Raw genomic sequence first — 20118 nt, 5'->3', positions numbered from 1 at the left:
ATACGGCTTATTCGATACGGCATTCGATTCGATACGGCTCATTCGATTGAAAATAGAAATGGCTGGTGCCCTTCTTAATAATCGAAAGTGATTGGAGGGCAACTAATCCCCCTCTCATGCCCACCCTCCCATTTCCCCATTACGTTTAAAAACTAAATGTTGCCTTAAGATTAAATCAAAATGCACTATCTTAATGCTAATTCCCAATAAGGCATCTCAACAGTATCCCGAGGACAACTAAGGGTATTATGTTCAAGCTTACGGGGCTACTTCTGCTCTTAAAATTTAGCCAAATCAAAAGTCTAAGTTATCAAAACAGTAAACAGATTTTCTGAAATGGTATCATTTATTTAGGTCATCTTGATATGAAACTAAATTAAACCTGTTCAGTTAAAAGGACTATTGTCAGTAATTGCTGAAAATGTTCTCAGCACAGCAGGCAAACTATAAAGTCTTTAAAAACGAAAAGATATTATCTTTTCCCAGAAAAGACTATGTCAGTATAAAACGAACAGAAATTAATTAAAAACAAACTTTTTCCACAGAGTAAGTTTTTCAATGAAAATTAAAGAACTCCATTAAACAAAAAAAAATGAGCAAAAATACTATCAAATAATTTACCAAGCGTGAAACTACCACAAATCAGCATCGATAAATAAATGAAACCCAAAACGAACAGAAATTACAATAAATAACCGATTCAAACTCAAAACGAGCAGAAATTAACATAACGAGGACTCTAAACCCCTACGCCTTCCCAAGGTCAGAACACAATTTGCTGCTTTATTGAAAAAGATATACAAATGATTTTACATTTGTCAGCTTTAATATATCAAATAATATTGACATTTAGTGATTACTAAATGTTAGTATTATGTGATTTATTAAAGCTGTACAATGCACATTCATTTGTATATCTTTTTCAATAAACATGCAAATTGCGTTCTGACCTTGGGAAGGCGTAGAGGTTTTGAGTCCTAGTTATGTTAATTTCTGCTTGTTTTGATTTTGAGTCGGTTATTTATTGTCATTTTTGTTCGTTTTGGGTTTCATTTATTTATCGATGCTGATTTGTGGTAGTTTCACGCTTGGTAAATTATTTGATAGTATTTTTGCTCATTTTTTTTTGTTTAATGGAGTTCTTTAATTTTCATTGAAAAACTTACTCTGTGGAAAAAGTTTGTTTTTAATTAATTTCTGTTCGTTTTATATTGACATAGTCTTTTCTGGGGAAAAGAAAATAATACTTTAAATCTTTTCGTTTTTTAAGACTTTATAGTTTGGCCTGCTATTTGTGTGCTGGAGAAACATTTTCAGCAATTTTTAACAAAATACACCCTTTTAAAAATCATGGACACAAATAGTAGGTTTTAATTCAGTTTCATACCTCCTCAAGATGACCTGAAATGGAAAACTTGATACCATTTGCAAGACTATCTGTTTACTTTCTTTGATAGCTTGGATACACTTATGCTATTTTGATTTGGCTAAATTTATTTATTAAAGAAACTTATTTTGTGGAAAAAGCTTTTTTAATTCATCAATAAATAGATGTAAGTCAAAATGAACGAAAATAATAATGAATATTCAGTTCAAAATTTAAAACAAACAGAATTACCATAAACAAGAATAGGACTAACGGCTCCTAATCCTCCGAAATACTAAAGCACCATTTTTACTTTTCCGAAAGCAATTTAGTTTGGAACAGCATGTTCTTATTTTTTATGATATCCACAACAACACAACAAAAAATTACTTCTCAAGGCGAATCAAGGCTTACAAATGTGAGTGATGCTACCTCTTCCTTTCAGTCAATCTCTAAACTTCCAAAGGGCTTGAACCTCAGTTGCGATTTCATTAAAAACAATATGAACTTTGACTAGTGTGGTTTTATTTGTTTAGGTATCAGCAACAATGAAAAAAAAAGAAATCACAATAACAACTAAGATTACTGAAAAGAACGAGTTATATTCATTCCTGGAAGTCTCAGCAATTTTACATTTATTAAAGTTATAAAAGAGAAAATGTTTAAAGTATATTTTGTTTTTATTAAATCGCAAATGATGCTCTAGCTTTTTGAACGCTTAAAGGGCGCTAGCCCTACTCCTGTATCTGGTAATTTGTGTTCGTTTTAAGTTTAACTTTGCTATCCATTGTAATTTCTGTTCATCTCGGGCCTCGTTTATTCATAAGCAAAAGAGATAGAGAGACATCTCAAGCTTTCTTCAGAAAACGTTACTTTGTTTTTGTCATGGCTGGCCAGTTCGGTTTTAGATCTGTCATTTCTGTATTCATTGAAAGTGACTTATTTTCGTTTTAAGTTTGAGCTATTAAATGACTTTATTTCTGCTCCCCCTTTGAAAACTTCTATCTTAGAAAAAGTTTTTTTTAGTTAATGTGTTATAAAGCTATGTTAATCCAAAATAACTTTATGAATAAATAGCCAAGAGCAATACAAAAACCAAAAAGGAGTAGGAAAGAACGAAGTTATGTAGCTTACATGGTGGTCGTGGAGAAGGAGGTGTAAGTCATAAATCTGAGATAGTGGTGAGTGAGATAGTGGGGAGATTAATAAAAGTGATGGGAGATGATGTTGAAACGTGTTGTTGCTACGATCGCCGATACTTCGAGTATCATTTCACGTTTTACTGTATAACAAAAATGGGCCGTTGAAAAAACAAACAGAAATCAAATAAAAAGACAAATATTTTTGAGGATAAGGCAGCCTTTGGGGGCTTGAGGAGTGGCAGCCTCACCTTGATTTGTTGTAATTTCTGGTTGATTTTATTTGTTTTAGTTTGTGTCTGTTCTAAGTTTAGCCTCTTGACTGAGTTAGTTTCTGATCGTTTTAATTTAATTATTTTAAAAACTCAAAACTCACTCAGGAATAATTAGTGAAAGAACAAAATATTACTTATCTATACATAAGTTAGTTTACGTTTAAATTATCCAGATTCTAATATTTCATTAAAGTGCTAATTTTGGAATATATACATATATATATATATATATATATATATATATATATATATATATATATATATATATATATATATATATATATATATATATATATATATATATATATATATATATATATATATATATTTATATATATATATATATATATATATATATATATATATATATATATATATATATATATATATATATATATATATATATATATATATATATATATATATATATATATATATATATATGGCCCATAGGAGGAGGGCAGGTGTGGTGTAGTGATATTCTTATGCTAGATTTACTTATGGAAGTTTTACTATTATTTTTCTTGTTCATACATTTTTAAGATTACTTGTATGATCTTGCCTGTTAATATTGCAGGATCATTGCATTGTAGAAGTTAAAGGACCAAGTGATCGACTTTCACCAAAACAGATACTATGGCTAGAATATCTCAATGAAGTCGGATGTAAAGCTGTCGTCTGCTGGGTCGAAGGTATTTATCTATTCTAATTAGGTACTGATGTGGTTCGTCTATTCGGCTCGTGTATCTAGTATATCATACCATATCGAAGAGATTAGCAACCCTACCTGAAGAACAATAGTGAATTAGATCATTCAAAGTGTTGGCTCCAGGGCCTGATGCAAATTTTTTTCCAATCCAACTGCCAAAAGTGCAAAAATATAAGTTTACGTCAAAACTAAAATTAATATAAAAGAATTTTCGTCAAAGAATAAACAGAAAGTCATTATTACCAAATAAAAGCAACAGCAGCAACGACGCAAATAAAAGAAATAATATAGACAACAAAATGGAAGAAAAGTTAAAAAGATATTTATGACGAGGTTGCGAAGTCATACATGGACTAGAACTGATTATTTTGTTTCTTCTCCATTTTTGATAGAATAGACTTTAGATGCAGGGCATGAATATTTCGCTTCCCTTGGAAAGTGTTTGCTCTTAGAATTCCAATTGCTTGAAAACATGTTTTCTTCGAAATCTCACATCGTTCCCAAAACGGAGAGGTGATTCCTTGCGGGCTACCACCATCTTGCACAACCATATACGTCTTTAAAATTGGGAAAACCCGGGAAGTCAATTTTTAGTGAAGAAGACCTCCTTTCACAGCTGTGTAGTATTACTCGTAACGAGAGCAAGTTTGAAAATAATGAACCTGTGTGAAAAATCACCAGAAAATGAGTTGAAAAATATATTATCATGGAGGCCTAGAACCGTTACCTTCCTGATTACTATAGCGAAAGACAAACACTGCCATAATTATATCATAAATATGAATATTATTAAAATTATTCAAGATTAAAGACTTCAAATTGTTAGTTAAGTGACTTACCTATAAAAGCATCTTTTTAGAAAGACAAATAAGGTGTCCTATTCTGTTATATTTATTCCTTTAGTTTGAATATTGACATGTCCTTATTTTCTTATGGTTCCAACAATATCACTTTTATCACTTAATTTTTACATGTTCCCACTAGCCTATATTTGTTCAATACCCCTATTGAAGTGCGGTTGTACCATCGTATTGATTGCTGTTTTTCTCGACGATCACATGCAGATAAAAAAGGCGTTATAACTGTTTGGTTGGGCTTGTTTCTAAACAAGAAAAGTTTCCGCTTGTTTCCTTTTATGATTCAGTGTGGCAGCAAAGGTGAGAACTTGCGCAGCGAAGAATCTGAATAGTTTTGCAATAACCAAAAGAAAAATTGAAGAAAAATCCTGGCTTGCAGGAAAGAATGAACCTATCGGGCAAACAATGTTTTCATTTTAATTGGTTTGGTACTTACACTTGAAAGATTAATCAATAAGTAAAAAATTTATCATGATTAACGCTTAGTCTTTTTCAAGTAACTTGGTGCATTTTAGCTCCCAAACTTGCCGTATAAGAGGATGGGAAACTGTTAAGGCTTGAATCTCAAATTGGTGTCGAGGGTAAAAATAATCAACGGCATCTAGCATCACAAACACACCTGTGACGTTACTATACAAAGAGCCTGTCAGATAACAATCGTAAAAATCGTAGCTTATACTCTTTTTTGAGGATCGGAGAAGGAATAATCTGTCTCTTCACTCTCTTTCAAATACAGAATTCGAAGTCCCCTTACATCTCTCCCCCCACTGAATAAAAAGATAAAATTCTGGAATTTCAATTCGATCTTCTGCCCATGAGAAAAATATTATATACTTACCAAGACTACTTATGAGAACTTATCATGGTTTAATGAAACCTACTAACCGTGTATTTATGAGAATACTTGCTCAGCTTCAGGATTCAGGAACCGTTAATTAGTGTCATGATTGTTATCAAAACTTAAGTTTAGTGTTTCAAAGCTTAGTCTTGTTTTCAAAGCTTAAGCTTAGCTACAAATTATGGGCAATGGGCAATTATATTGGGTATTGTTACTTTTTACCGGCGATTGTTGATAGAGTTCTTTTTATAGATATTTTACTTCGTTTTTGATTCACATGGGTTGTACTGCATTATCTATGGTGATAATAGTTTTGGATATATTGGTCCATTTTAAAATCTTAAAGATCCAGCTCTCTTCAGTTTCTTAGTATTTTTATTGTGTTTTTATGTTTAAGAACTTAGTTGAACTAAATAACTACTAATTACCAATTAATATTTAGTTGTTGACAGCATATAATAGAGTATAATTTAACCCTATACGAATATGAACCACATGAATGTCCATAAATTAAAATTCTGCAGGGACAAAAATACTGTTTTCTTTGAAAAATCAAGAATACAAGATTTAATTAAATATAACGCAAATTTAGGGTTCCTATAGCTTCTGATACAAAGCTGTATATGATCAAAAGCATTCATATCCTTAAAATAGACATTTTCTATGGGAATATTTCTCTTTCTTCATTAAGCAAATTAATAAAAAGATGAAATTAAAATGTAAAATAATTTTTTTTTTTTTTTTTTTTTTTTTAGCAATGGAAGAATATTGTACGCAGATATTACGCTCTTCTTAGTAGAAAAGGTTATAATCTTCTCAACAGGTCCTGAAAACGTTCCCTTTTTGTACTTATAATTGTAACCTTTATTAGTAGGTGTATGATTCACAGGAAAAACATGCTATTGTTGTAAGCATCAACAAAACAAGATAGTATGATGAAGATAATACCTTCTTTCTTTTTTCAACGTGCTCTGTTTCTTCATTTTACTGCTCTCATCAGAGTCTATTCAGGAACGTCCAGTGACTTGTCTCTTCGATGCTCTAAGAAAGCTGACGCTTCAAAATGGTTAGTCAGGATATGGGGAATACATAACCTGTATCTGTCTACTCGAGAAAATATAAACGTCTAGAAGGGGTATACATAGTTCGATTGAATGAGATATATACTTCCACTTATATTCTGGAGGACCTAAAACAATGCTTCTATTCATACATACCCTTTACTATCTCAAATTCCTTGAGATAAACGCAAGGTCTTAAAGAACCACTGCTAGAAATATATGCTAGGGATCTCTTTTTTTTTATTGTGAATCATCTTCGTTCAGTCTTTCTCACAGAACGTTCATATACCTGTTTCTCAGCTTGAGATAAAACGGGTTGAGATGAAACTCCAAATTGCGATCTTGGTAGTTTTGTTGTTGTAAATTTGATTTTATCTAAAAATAATTTTGAACGATTAATCATTTACTATACCAGTTATCAAAACATGATAGAAAGGTATAATTACTCTTTCGTTTTCCACATTGTCGTCAAACTAGAAGGGGAACATCACTTATTTAGAGCCCCTTTACCAAAGTTCATAGACGTCATTGGGTATAAAAAATTCTTTTATTATATTGCCCATAATACCCATTGAGATAAATCCATTCCTAGCTACTTTTATGGTGTCTTTATTGTGGCGAAAGTCTCTATTCAATTCAATTCAAACTTTTTATTTCCTCCGACTACGAAGATTAAAAAAAAAAAAAAAAAAATAAACGCTAATCAACAGGCCATAAAATTATTTTAAACTATACAACAACAAGTACACAAAGGCCTTCAATCAAACTTACCATACAAATTAACACTTCATTCAATAAATAATAAATTAACACTTAAAATTAACACTTCACAAATTAACACTTCATTCAATAATTAATAAATCAAAAAAAAATAAGTGAACAAAAAATAAAATAAAATTAAATTAATTAAGCTTCATGCGCAGCTTTATATAAATTATAAGAAAAAAGAGGTAATTTGGATAAAAATTTTCTTTTGCTTTTTCTCCAAAACATCAACAGGGTTTTTTATTTTATATGTATTCATTAAAAAGGTATTTGATTTGGATTTAGAAAAGCGGCAAAGGAACTTGGCAAAATTCAAAAATGTGGTTTTTACATGCGCAATATTACTAATTCTAAAAAACAGGAAAAGCGATGAAAAAACTAAAATCTGAGGCAAAGCGACTATATTATATACCCAAGCCAGTGATTTCCGAGAAAAAAGATCGCGAAGACAAATTACTGCCCCGAAACTAGACGCTATTCTACTTTTAACTGCTTTAGAAATAGAAGCACGGCATAGAGCTGAAGTTGGTCCATAAGGCACACCAAGATATAAAAAAGATTCCAAAGGTTTTAAAATACTATCATAAATACGAACAAAAATTTATGAATTAACGAGATCATTAGCCTTAGGACCAAGAATTAAAAACTGACACTTTTCAGGGCGAAAACGAAGTCCATGCTTACTAAAAACCTTTTCCAAAAAATCTACATTTTGTTGAAGTGACTGAAGTGATCGACTCAAAAGGAGTAAATCATCTGCGTAAGCAATCCACAACAGAACATAACCTTTACCATAAATGGAAGTCAACTGAATTTGATCAAATAGCCCCGAAACAGTAATATTAAAAATCGAAGGAGAAATAATGCTTCCTTGCGTCAGCCCCCTACATAACTTAACATTATAATCACTAAACTGATTCTTCCACTTAATACAAATACGAGAGGAGCCATACCACTTTTTTAAAACCGAAACTACTGGTAGTGGGACATTATTCTGCAGAAGCGCAGTCATAGCCCAAGAATGGATAATTGAATCATACGCCGCCGCAAAATCTAACACATGTGTATAAACTATATCCCATTGCTTACAAAATGATATTATTCTTGAAAGGAGGGCATGAGCAACATCCATGCTTAGCCCCTTACGGAACCCAATTTGATTCAGACCTTGGTTACAAGACTCCAGATACTTAGATTAACCGTTGGCAGTGAAAGCTAAATCCAGTATGCTCATGAGATCCACAATGGAAGCAACAAGGTTCATTCTGGCAAGGGTTGTTCAGAGAATGAGAGTGTTCACCATCAAGACACTTGAGACAACATTTCACACTAGAACAGCTCCACCATATGTGCTCTAGTGACCTACGTTTTTAGCACATTCGCGGTAAAAACTTAAAATCAGTAAGCCGGAAATGTTCGTAGCCAATGTGAATCCCATGACGCAAATAATAAGACTTAGCCGTCGCCGAACGGAAGTATACACGATATGATTTCGAAACACCGATGCGCTGTATCTCTTTGATACCTTGGTTAGAAGCACACACACTCTCTGGATCGATCGGGAAGTCCATTCGTGATAATAAACCGACAATTTTCGATTTGCGAACCTCAGTTTTACCGACCTTTTCATTCAAACAGGCTTTCAAGTTTTCGGTGTTTTGTCTTTTCGTATGAATGACCCTTTTCGGTTGCTGGGATCCTGATTCCTTAGAAAGTAAAATCGGCATTATACCATCAGCTCCATCCAACGATTTCAGAAAAGCTTCACAGTTTAAGGGATCGTCACAATCTGGTGGTGGTGAATCTACTACAAGACCCACTGTTTCTGACTCGCTATTCAGCGGAGGCCAAGATTTATCATTAAGTTTTTCTTTATTTATACAGCTCAAAACCTCGCTCTGTACTCCGTCACAACACTCTTTCACCAAAGCAGGAGTCTCCGCTACCTAACTTGTGATGTAATCAAGTTTATCAATAATGCTAAAAAGATGCCGGTCCCGGGTTTGAATGGCACGGCTAAAGTGAGAATTTTGATCCGTATCTATCGCAGGTATCGCATCAGTTGCAGTCATAACGAATTTTAGATTTGGCAAGCGAGAGGTTGCATCCTCAGAAATAAGGATGTCTATAATATCCTGTGACAGGCTTTGCTTAGTAGAGGGGCCGCGACGTGCAAGGAGTTTATGCGTGGGACTCACTAGAGATGTTAGGAGGCTTCTAGCTTGATCAAAATGATCAGTAGAATAGAAGTTTGCACACGCAGATATACAGGAGGCGGACGAAATTCCTGACTGTAGACTGTGCCAGAAAAATCTTAAAACTGGTGAATAAACAAGAGTCTCTGAAGGAGGCGAGATCTGCGGGGAAGCAGGTTTATCAGCAAATTTCTCGCAGCAGTCAGAGCACTGATATATTATAATACTGTCTTTCCCAATGCTCTGAAGAATTTCACAGTGGTTATGGCAGAGGCGACCACAAGCCCCAGCAGATGTGTTGCAAATAACTGTTCCTCTGGTTGTGAGACTGAGGCTCTCTTTGCAAACTTTGCATCCTGTCTTGTACAACTTTTCAGAAGTCACGGCAGCCATTTATCAATTAATAATAAAAAATATAAATATTAACTTGGCACTATGCGCTAAGGAAATGGAAGGGGGCTACCCTAAACCCCTATCCCGCCTTCACCTGAGTAAAACTATTACAATATAAAATATCTGCTTACGGATGGTGTTTTCCTCGGCTATAGTATATCAAAAAAAAAAAAAAAAAAACAGTTCATAAACGCGCACAGACTATCACTCCGTATTGCACCAAAATTCATTTCATTTCACATAGCACCCTCCTTCGCGCAATTTAATTTACTGTAATTTGTTTCAAACTTAATCCTTATTCCGAAATGATCTATCGCCATCCAATCATACCAGTGAGATGAAGAATTAAATCTCATCATTAACAAATGTATTTGTTTGCACGTTACACATGCCTAATACCCAGGGCCGTATCCAGGATTTTGTTCGGGGGTGGGGGATATTCTGTTTCTTTTTTTTACAAAAAAAAACTTTAAAAACACATCAATAATGTGTTTTTATGCATTTTTATTACGTTTTTTACAAGTCAGACAAACATTTCGGGGGGGGGGAGTGAGGGTAAACCCCCTAGCCCCCTCCCCTGGTTACGGCCTCGCTGATATCTATTTGTTACAATCTGAATTTATTTCCTCCTATAAGCCTGTATATAAATTTTAATTGAATCAAACCAAGAACGAGTTTTTTGCTCAAATTCTTATTATTCGGAGAACGTTTTTTAATTTGGACAGGACTTGGGCAACACCTCTTTTCCTGAGTTTAAGAATTTCATTGATCTAATTTTGAGATGTTACCTAGCTACCTAGGTATCTAAATAAGCTACCTAGTAGTATTATTTAGAAGGACTGCAATTAGTCTTACCATTTCATTCCAAATAATTTTTTTACAGTACCGGCTTGTTCCTATTTGCTAAGTTGTTTAGGATGTAATTAGGGGACTTCCAAACCTGAGCCTTCTCTAGATTTCTATTATTCGAAGGATTTCTCCATAATTCCCACTATTGTTTACAAGACATACCTGGTTGGTGGCTTTTATACATTTACCCTCCACCTCTCATAGCATTGCTGAAGAAAACTTTTTTTTTTACCGAAGTTATGAATACTTCCACATGTTTACAGGAAAATTTGTCAAATGTGTTTACATATGTTGGCAGGAAGTTTCTGCCTCATAAATAGCATACGGTTAAAAGACGAGTTTTGACAGTAACAGTAGTGATATAATGGTAGTATTAATATTAGGAAACTTCTTGAAATTTTCTAATAGAAAAAGAATAAAAATTAATAGAAAATTTCTTATATGAAGCTCCTATCTCTTTTTGTTCATTATTTTGCCAATTTTACTATTATTGAGGGTGGTGGTTCCATATTTGCACAGAAATCACTGCGAATAACCATTACGGTAACTTTGAAGCAAAATATCTTAGAAAAATCGAAAACAAATTTAGCCTGTGTACTTTTATTTTAGAGTATGTACCCACAAAAAGAAGAACTGGAGGGCATCTTCCCGTAATATCCCTCTTGAGATCCCCTACCCCTCATAAAATTATGACATTCGGGAGTATAAACCTCACTTTTAAGGTATTAGACCCCCTTCCCTTCTTTCTATAAGACTTAGCTTTGTGCATCTGCGTTTGGAAATTTGAAAAGAAATGCATTTTAGGCTCCATGTTGTATGCGTTTCTCTAAAACTCTCCTGGTGTTCTCTGTCAGTTCCTTGAAGTTGTAATTGCCCCTCCTGTGTGTACTCGATATACTCGATATTTATTTTTTTCCATTTCTCTGCTTTCTAGATATTGGGAACTCAAAAAGGAAAAGAGTACAGGACGACGAAGAAGTAGTTGAAATACCTAAAAAGCGAAGTAAAAGAGAAGTCGTGGCTACATCATCTAATAATACCGAACTGGATTCGACCAAAATTAAGCAGAATAAGAGAGAAAGAAAAATAATTGGTTCTTCAAAGAAGCTTCAAGGTGAAAATTCACAAAAAACTGCCGCAAAAATAAGTGAATCATGGAATGGTGAGATATTTGATTCAGATGGATCAGATTTCAAAGTTAATTCAAATAAAAATCAAGAGAAGATGAGAAAAGAAAAAAATACTCGCTATTCAGACAAGCTTCAAAGTGAAAATTCTGAGAAGGTACCCGTAGAAAGCAGTTCGAGATTCGATTTTGATGAATCAAATGCTGATCAGACCCATAATATGTTATGTGATTTTCAGCTACGGAATAAGAGAAAAAGAAATGAAAGCTTGTCGGACAAACCTGAATCAGATCCCAGATGTAGTCATGATCACGAAAATAAATTTCCTTCTTCCGAAAGAAATAAGGGCATTGGTAGTAGCGCTACAGGTAATGGAGATACAGCACCAAAAAGAAGGTCACTGCGCTCAAGAAACCTAAAAATGTACAAGTAATAAGCAATAACAGACCAGTTTCTCTGTTGTCATTCCTTAGTAATTTAAGGTTTAGAATTTAATTTAAAAAGAAACAGTTTCTCATTCACATAACTTGGGCAACTTATGCGAATTTAGCGTTTCCAAAATTATTTATCATTCATTATTATTTATCCCTAGTGCCAATTAATCACAAATTTTAAAACCTTTAGCTTATTCTGAGTGAAGTAAGGCCAAATATTTGTTGATTTGTGGGAGATTTTAGATGCTTCATTAATGAGCGATTTTTAGTACCCACTAGAAATTATATGCTCAGATGTCTTGAGGGAGTATCAGAATTTGATGTGAAATTTCGAAATTTATTGAAAGAAAATTCTTAAGACCGTATAGCTATTACCATATTTTTGTAGACCAAATTGTATTATTACCTTTTTACTTGGTAATTAAATGGTGCCTTCATCTTCCATTTTCATAATATTAACCATGATGCTATTTAGTGAACTAGTCTATTTAAACTATACCACTCGTGTAGTAATTTTCTTAAAAATATTGTTTTCCCTTGGATAGAGATGGCTCTGTATCTTGATACGGCGTCGTGGGAGAAAAGTTTGCGTTCCAAGTTAGTGCTGTCTGGCACTCATAATAAGAAAAAGATGTTTTCTTGCTTCTTAAACACTTTAGGCCTTTTTGTTATTTGCTTGCTATTTTCAGTCTCTTTTTTTAGACTCCAACAATTGTTATAAAATACAACTAAGGTTGCATTTGAAGGTTTAACAAAATGGATTACATTTTCTCTGTGATTTATGCTTTAATCTTATTTTATACTTTTAAAGTATGCTGTTAGTATATCCTTCTCTTCAAAGTCATTTTAAAATTTCCTCCCTAATTAAAATTACTAAAAGAGTCTTCTAGAGAAACTAAAATGGTGTGAAAATTTAGCAAAGCTAAATATTTTTCAGCTTTTAGAATGAGGGGTGATTTTAACAGCGTATTGACAAACTTCAAAATAGAAATTGAAAAAAGGTACAAAATATATATATATATATATATATATATATATATATATATATATATATATATATATATATATATATATATATATATATATATATATATATATATATATATATATATATATATATATATATATATATATATATATATATATATATTAAAAATAAAAACAAATATTCGAAATGAAGCAACACAGAAAAAAAGAACACTTTGAACGAAAAACACTACTATTTTAAAAGGGATTAAAATCATGCTTATGTGTAACAGTGTATTTACGTGATGTAGATCTTCTGTTTAAGGGCAAAATTATTTGATAGATGTGTTGAATCTTTGTAAAAGTGCTTGCTTATCACCCTTCACTGAATTTTACCCATTTTTTTTTTTAATTAGCTATGGCTTATTGATTAACTTAGATACTTTGTGTTTTTCTAGTTAAAGTTCCTTTGATGATGTATTTTATCTTTCTGTAGGTGTTTGATTATGCTACCCTAGCCTGATTGCCCCACTTTGACCTTATTTATATTTTTCTCTGTTTTTTCTCACTTTTTTTTCTAACTCTGTTTTTTTTTCACTCTCTGTTTTTTTTTTTTATTTTTTTTTATCACTCAGAAATCTTCCCGAAAAAAACCCACAAGCATTTGATAAAGCACAATCATTACTTATCGTTAACATTTAATTTGGGGAAATTTGAGGGTACTGTTTTATTTAATGGTACACATCGCTATAGACTCTATCAAGGAAACTAGTCAAACGGGAGAGACAGATACCCGGTTATAATGGTTTATGAACCAAATTTGGGATATATATTTGCACACTAAGGAGGTGGGGGTAAAGCATAGCATATATTAAACACGTAACCTAATGTAACCTAATCTAGGTACCTCCCCCCCCCCTAAACCTAAAAAAACAACAGTTTAAATATTGTAAATTCAATGAGAAACTACGTTCTACGATCAATTTAGATAGCAATTACCTGCTTTACGGGTCTCCATGCTAATTTGCTATAGAGTCTATAGCGTTGTGTACCATTAAGTAAAACAGCACCGATTTGCAGTGGCGTCGTTTGGGGGTGGCAAGGGGGGCAGTTGCCCCCCCTAATAAATTGTAAAAAGCTATTATATAGCCCATGCCCCTTGACTCTCTGGATGTGGAGTTACACAAACACGTTATGTACTTTCATCTTGAGGGGCTAATGTTGCATATTTCCTGTGTCCTAAACGTACCAGTGTTTGCATTAACCGAGAAAACATTTGCCAATTTTGGTTTTTCAGTTAGTTAAATTAAAATTCATTTTGGTTGCTTTACTGACTGTGTGGAATTATTTGTACGGACCCGACATCTGTTCAACAGGTTTCTGTTGAAAATTCCGTTCAATTCCCTTGCTTTACTATGATTATAGGTTCGGTTACAAAACAAAAATTTTGTTGAATTGTTGAGAAAATGTCTTTTTGTCCAAGTTTAAATAAATGGGATATAAACAAGCATTAAGTAAATAGCCTGCTTGCATAAAGCCTGTTGCGGAATAGTGGATTTGAACTGATATGCCTAAGAAGATTATATTTTATTTAAGAAAATTGTATTTATTCATTCCTTTTTAATTATTGGTAATCCAGACTGTATTCGACTTCTAGCTTTTATTTTTCTCTTTTTTTCTTTTAAGTATTTTATAAACTTTAAATTGCATTTTCTGATGTTTTTTACTATTTTTACTTTTTTTACATTTTTACATTTTGTTGTATGGATATTTAAAAAAGGATCAAAACTAAATCGTTTAGGAAGTTTCCTAACGCATCCTTTTATGTGGAATCCAAAAATTAATCACGTCTTCATTTAGTACCCTCGTTCTTGCGTATTAATGTTTTGAAAGCTCTTGCGTCTGAGATACCAAAAATAAATGAATCTTAGTTTGAAAAAAAAATCATTGCGCAAAGACCAGGAACTAAAAAAACCCCTGAATTTACCATTAATAGCCACTTTAGGATCCTCTCCTGAAAAATCTAAGTTACTGAAAATATGCAGACAAAGAAAATTTCCCAAAAATCGTAACTGGTGTAAAGATTCCGATCGTTTTTGGAAATTCATCCAAATAATAAAATAATCTATCATTTTTCAAATGATTTGTCTTTTTGCTTCTTGTTTTCCAGCTGTCCATTTTCCAGTTGATTTTATCCAGGTAGGTACTACTGGTACCAAAAATTCCCCTAATTGTCGCATTTTCTTTAGTTTGTATTAATGATAAATGGGAATGATAATGATAAATTGGTAATAAATGGGAATATCTTCGTTTTTGGTCCTTTTATTACTGGAAATTTGACAAGGGTAATTTAATTTATTATAAGAGTTAGTATAACTAGAATCTGCTTATAGTAGGACATCCAATTTTGTTGTGTTAATATATCTGCACAAGTTTTAGGTACCGGTTTGACGGACCGCATGTCAAAGAATAAGATACATGGAAATCCCCCTTTATAGGGCTTTAATAGAAGTTAGACTGAGATGGATAAGACATGTTTTATGGAGAAAGGGTGTCATGTCGCTAAAGATTTTTTGGTACTGTATGATATACCCCTGACCACACAATTTGTTCATTCATTTACGCATTGCAGAACCAGTTTTTTCGTTAGTTTCTTTCTGCTTAGCGGGAGACAAGACAAAGAGAAGTGACAGAATAGATGGGAAATATATAATCTGGGCTATACATTTGCACATTAGGGGGGGGGGGTGTAAAGTGTTTGGACAGTGTAAAGTCAGAAAACAATTCTTACTTCACAATACGCAGAATAATCATACCTAGCACATTAGGCATCCAGACCCGCTATATTTTAATCCCCCCCCATCGTCTAATGTGCGAATATGTAGTCCAAATTTGTTTCTTGTGTTATATTTTTATCTTACTTTGGTATTTCATTAGGATTGAGCATCAGAGAAACATATTAGAAGAATATTAGGCCGGGGATATATCATACAAGTACCGATTTTTTTTTTTCGCCATCTGTCTGGGGCCAAACAAAAAGCAAGTCGTCCCCGAGTGGAGTGGGAAGAGGTCATAAGAAGGGACTTAAAGGAAACTAGAACTTCTTGGGAGGGGATAGAGAGCCAAGCTTTGGATAAATAGGGGGAGGAACGTTCGCAGTTTTAGGTGGCTTGGTACTGCAGTCAGCTGTTAGCAATAGTAGCAGCAATTAACTGCGCAAGAGTCAGATAAGTCAAAGACTATTTTCGTTGAATATTTAAGCAGCATCTTAACTCTCGTTCACTTGGACAGTGTTTTATAACTCAGTATGTAAAGAAGACGTAGCTCCTAGTACTTCGCTCAGCACAGAATAAAGGATACTATAGAATAAATCCACGTAGCATTGAAGACTAAAAGGATTCGAGAAAGGTCAATCGTAGGGTATGCGAGGCACAGTGATGGTCGTAGAAAAATGGGCTCATAATTAAAAACAATTAATAATTGTGCCAGAAATAGCATTCAATTTCTTGGTATTTTTGAGACCACTACGAGACTTTGGTGGCTGGCTGATTCCCCCCAAAGGAAAATAACAATTAGACCTCCTCCCCCGCAGATAATTTTCTCCAGAAAATCCCCCCTCTCTTGTGGATATTTCCAACCTGGAAACTTACCCCCACAGACAATTACACTCCGGAAAATTCCCACGCACATAAAATTGAGCAGGCAAAGGGAAAGTAAAATAAATAAAAAGATTGAAGAAAAGAGGTTATTTTGGAATATTCTGTTTATATTCCACAATATAGGAGAATATTTGGTGTAGAATATCTTATTGTATTTGTTTCTATAATTTTATTTCTTCTTTTTTGTGGTTGAGTTCATAACAGTGTAAGACAGTGGTTTAAGAAAATATTTTGTTTTCTTATTTAAAATAGATATTTCATCAGTTATAAGTTTGATAAGTTCTGACTTTGAGTTTGACTCCATGTTATTTAAATTAAATGAAAAACGCCCCTTGAAGGAACTTCAGATAGGAAAAATATTCTGATCTGCGCCAGAGTGGACGCGTTCTTTATCGCAAGGGGTCAATAGAGATAACGTATAACCTACTTTTTCATGGGAGAATCTCCCGTGGGGGGGGGGGGGGTTCGGGAGTAACAGCCTAACATCCAAGTCCTTAACTGCAAAACACTTTCCTTCCAAAGTAGCTGCAATAACAACCAAATTCTTACCTTATATCTCTTATTATATTACCTTATAATTGGTATGCTCATAACTCTAGACAAACCTGTGTATTTTATTTGCTAAAATTGAAAAGCTGAAAAACCAACTAACAAGACTCACTAACTCATTCTGCATAGTTTGTGATTGATAAAAATCCTTAATTATAGGATCGTGGATTCGATCCCCACACTTGGAGTTTTTCTATAAATATTGGGAATATATTCTTTAAAAAGTGTAAAAGCTGTGTTAATTTGAAAAGACTGATATTAGTGTAAAATTTGTCTGTAGTAGTCTAAAGAATTTGGCTAAGGGCGGGGCGGATAATGTTCTTTTTCCCTCGAGAGAACTTCATATTGTATGTGCATGAGTCATAGTACATGATTACTACTATTTTGGTAGATCTGCCATGTTTTGTCTCACAGCTAGAAGATCGAGATGAAACTTTCAGGGCAAGCAAAGTCGGGTTCCTTAGGACTTACCTATGTACCTCTGCTTGCTGATGCATGTGTAGGAAGGTTCCAAAATCTCAATATTTTGGCGACTACCGATATTTTTCTCAGGAGCTTGTCGTCTCTCCAATAAATTCCTATGTGTCTATCCTCCTTGAAAAATTCAAATGTCATCTCTGTTTTACTAATCCTGATAATGATTTTTCACATTAAATAAGAATAATGGGTACTCGTCGATTATGTAATAAACACTCAAGAATTTCGACCTCGAATGATGCGAACATGACACAAGAAACTGGTCAGACAACTTCTTTATGCCAAAGAATTCGCTTTGGCTGGGTTTGAAAATAAATCGTACCTATATTTTATTTAAGTATTTAGTTGGTATTTTAGTTAGGTCTAGTTAGGTAACTTAGGTTACGTATTTAAAATATTCTATGCTTTACCCCATCCCCCTAATGTGCAAATATATAGCCCAGATTTATTTCTAAACTATTATATTTTCATCCTATTTGGTTTTATTTCATTAGCATTAACCAAACTTGACTTTTCGAGTGTTTATTATATAACCAATAAGTACCGAATAATACAAAAATTTTATGGTTATTGCAGCTGGTTAGTAAGGGAGTGTTTCAGTAAAATCACAGTTTGATTTCATCACTTTTGAAATCAAAGAAGTTTTCCTCCAATTTTTCATTTATAAAAAACAAAAGAAAAATAAATAAACACTTAACTGATATTTTTCTTCTGACAAAAGTACAAAATTCCAAATTTTCGTAGATAAGAGCTTGGAACTACTGCAATAGGATTCTCTGATATGCTGAATCTGATGATGTGATTTTGTACTTTTTGCCAGATGAAAGATCTCAGTTAAGTATTTATTTGTTCTTCTTTGTTTCTTTCGTTTGCCCAAGGGTGATCGTGTCGATTAGAGGAAAATTGAAGGAAAACTTCTTTTGAACTGGATAGATGGATAGATGAACCAATATTTATTCGCTCAACAACAAAAATTATATATATATATATATATATATATATATATATATATATATATATATATATATATATATATATATATATATATATATATATATATATATATATATATATATAAACAAATTGCATTAATGCCAAATGACGTATTTAAGTGGAACTTGTATTACCGTTGCAACCACGGCAATGACGTGAATGAGTTACATCCTGAGCGTTTGCTTCCTAGTAAAATCAGAAACTTCTTTTATTATTTTATGGGACATGTTTTCTAACTAGAAATATAAAGTAAGTATGACGGCACTAGACCCTTAAGGTCCAAACCGGCGGTTTTGATCTCCATTTCGCGGCCCCCAGCCATCCTGTACTTTCGTACACCTTTCCTGCTTCCCTTCTCCAGGTTTCTCCAGGTACCCATTTAGAGCTAAGTCGACTCTGGCTGAGCTTACAGAATCACGCCAATGACTCCGTCCCAAACCAAATAGCCGGTCACACCAGGAATCGAACCCTTGCCCTTCAGACAAAGGATTCGCAACCAAGTCGTCAAAAGTGGTTTCTATCAATCAATTTCTAATTAAGATTAGAATTGAATTCCATGTTTTTGGTTTAACTTGACAGATTCTAAGCCCTGGTAACACTGTAGGCCTTAATTTAAAAGAAAAATCAGGAATTACATAATGTAGGGTAGTCATGGAGTTGTGAACTAGTTGGAAATAACTCTGGATAGATCTGAAAATTGACCAAAATATGCTGATAGCAAACATTCAAGATAGCAACGAAACAATGTTGATTAACAATGGAGGAAGGATGAATCTCCAATAGAGATTCGTCCCTGCTGATAAACAATGAAGATGTACAACTAGCAATCGATTGTTAATGGTAAAAATTAACATGAGTGCTCTATTCTGTAAATTTGAAGGGGTTTATGTGAGGAAGGAAAAGTGGATGTCCAGTAGGGAATAAAGTAGAGGAGATGTGGATTAAAAAAAAGATATCATTTGTTTTCAAAATGTTAATTGAGAAAAATTGACTTAAATAGGAAAAAATTCAAGTATTAATCCACCCACAGGACGTTTTCTCGCGCAATTGGAATGTAACCACGAAAATACGCACTAATTTCAAAATTAAGGAATAATATTCGGGAGTATAGTAAAAATTAAAAACAAAACTGAAAGACAGGTGAATCGCAAGAAAAGTATGGCGAAAACAAGGAAATATTTTGATTTCTATGGAACAACGGAAGAGGGGTGAAGGATCAGTTTTTTGCGCACGACAAGCTCTATCACTCTTTTACCCAAGAAGTATTCCTGCGTAGAGATTAGCCCAATTTTAAAATATCTACAAAAAAGAAGTTTTTCAAAGAGCTGCATTAAACCAAAGACGAACAGAAACAAAGTCAAATAACATTGCAAGTGTAAAACGACCATAAATCCTTCTCACAATCAATCACTATCAATGCTAAAAGACCAGAACGTAATTTGTACTTTACTGAAAATAATTTTATT

The 20118-nt window shown here is 33.3% G+C and overlaps 1 protein-coding gene across 1 annotated transcript in view; it reads left to right on the top strand.

Moving 5' to 3' along the window:
• Positions 1-12920, top strand: part of LOC148939413 (fanconi-associated nuclease 1-like) — a 70113-nt gene extending 57193 nt beyond the window's left edge. The window contains exons 10-11 of the mRNA XM_089106570.1: positions 3358-3472; positions 11382-12920. Of these exons, the coding sequence (XP_088962696.1) occupies positions 3358-3472; positions 11382-12007 (741 nt within the window). The 3' untranslated portion in view covers positions 12008-12920. The remainder of the gene's footprint in view (positions 1-3357; positions 3473-11381) is intronic.
• Positions 12921-20118: the final 7198 nt, after the last annotated feature.

Source organism: Artemia sp. Qi Xiang Cuo, chromosome 21, assembly GCF_049724085.1.
Source record: "Artemia sp. Qi Xiang Cuo chromosome 21, ASM4972408v1, whole genome shotgun sequence".
NCBI classification, from domain to species: domain Eukaryota; kingdom Metazoa; phylum Arthropoda; class Branchiopoda; order Anostraca; family Artemiidae; genus Artemia; species Artemia sp. Qi Xiang Cuo.
Note: the sequence above shows the minus strand (reverse complement) of the source record. Positions and strands in the feature narration are given on the sequence as shown.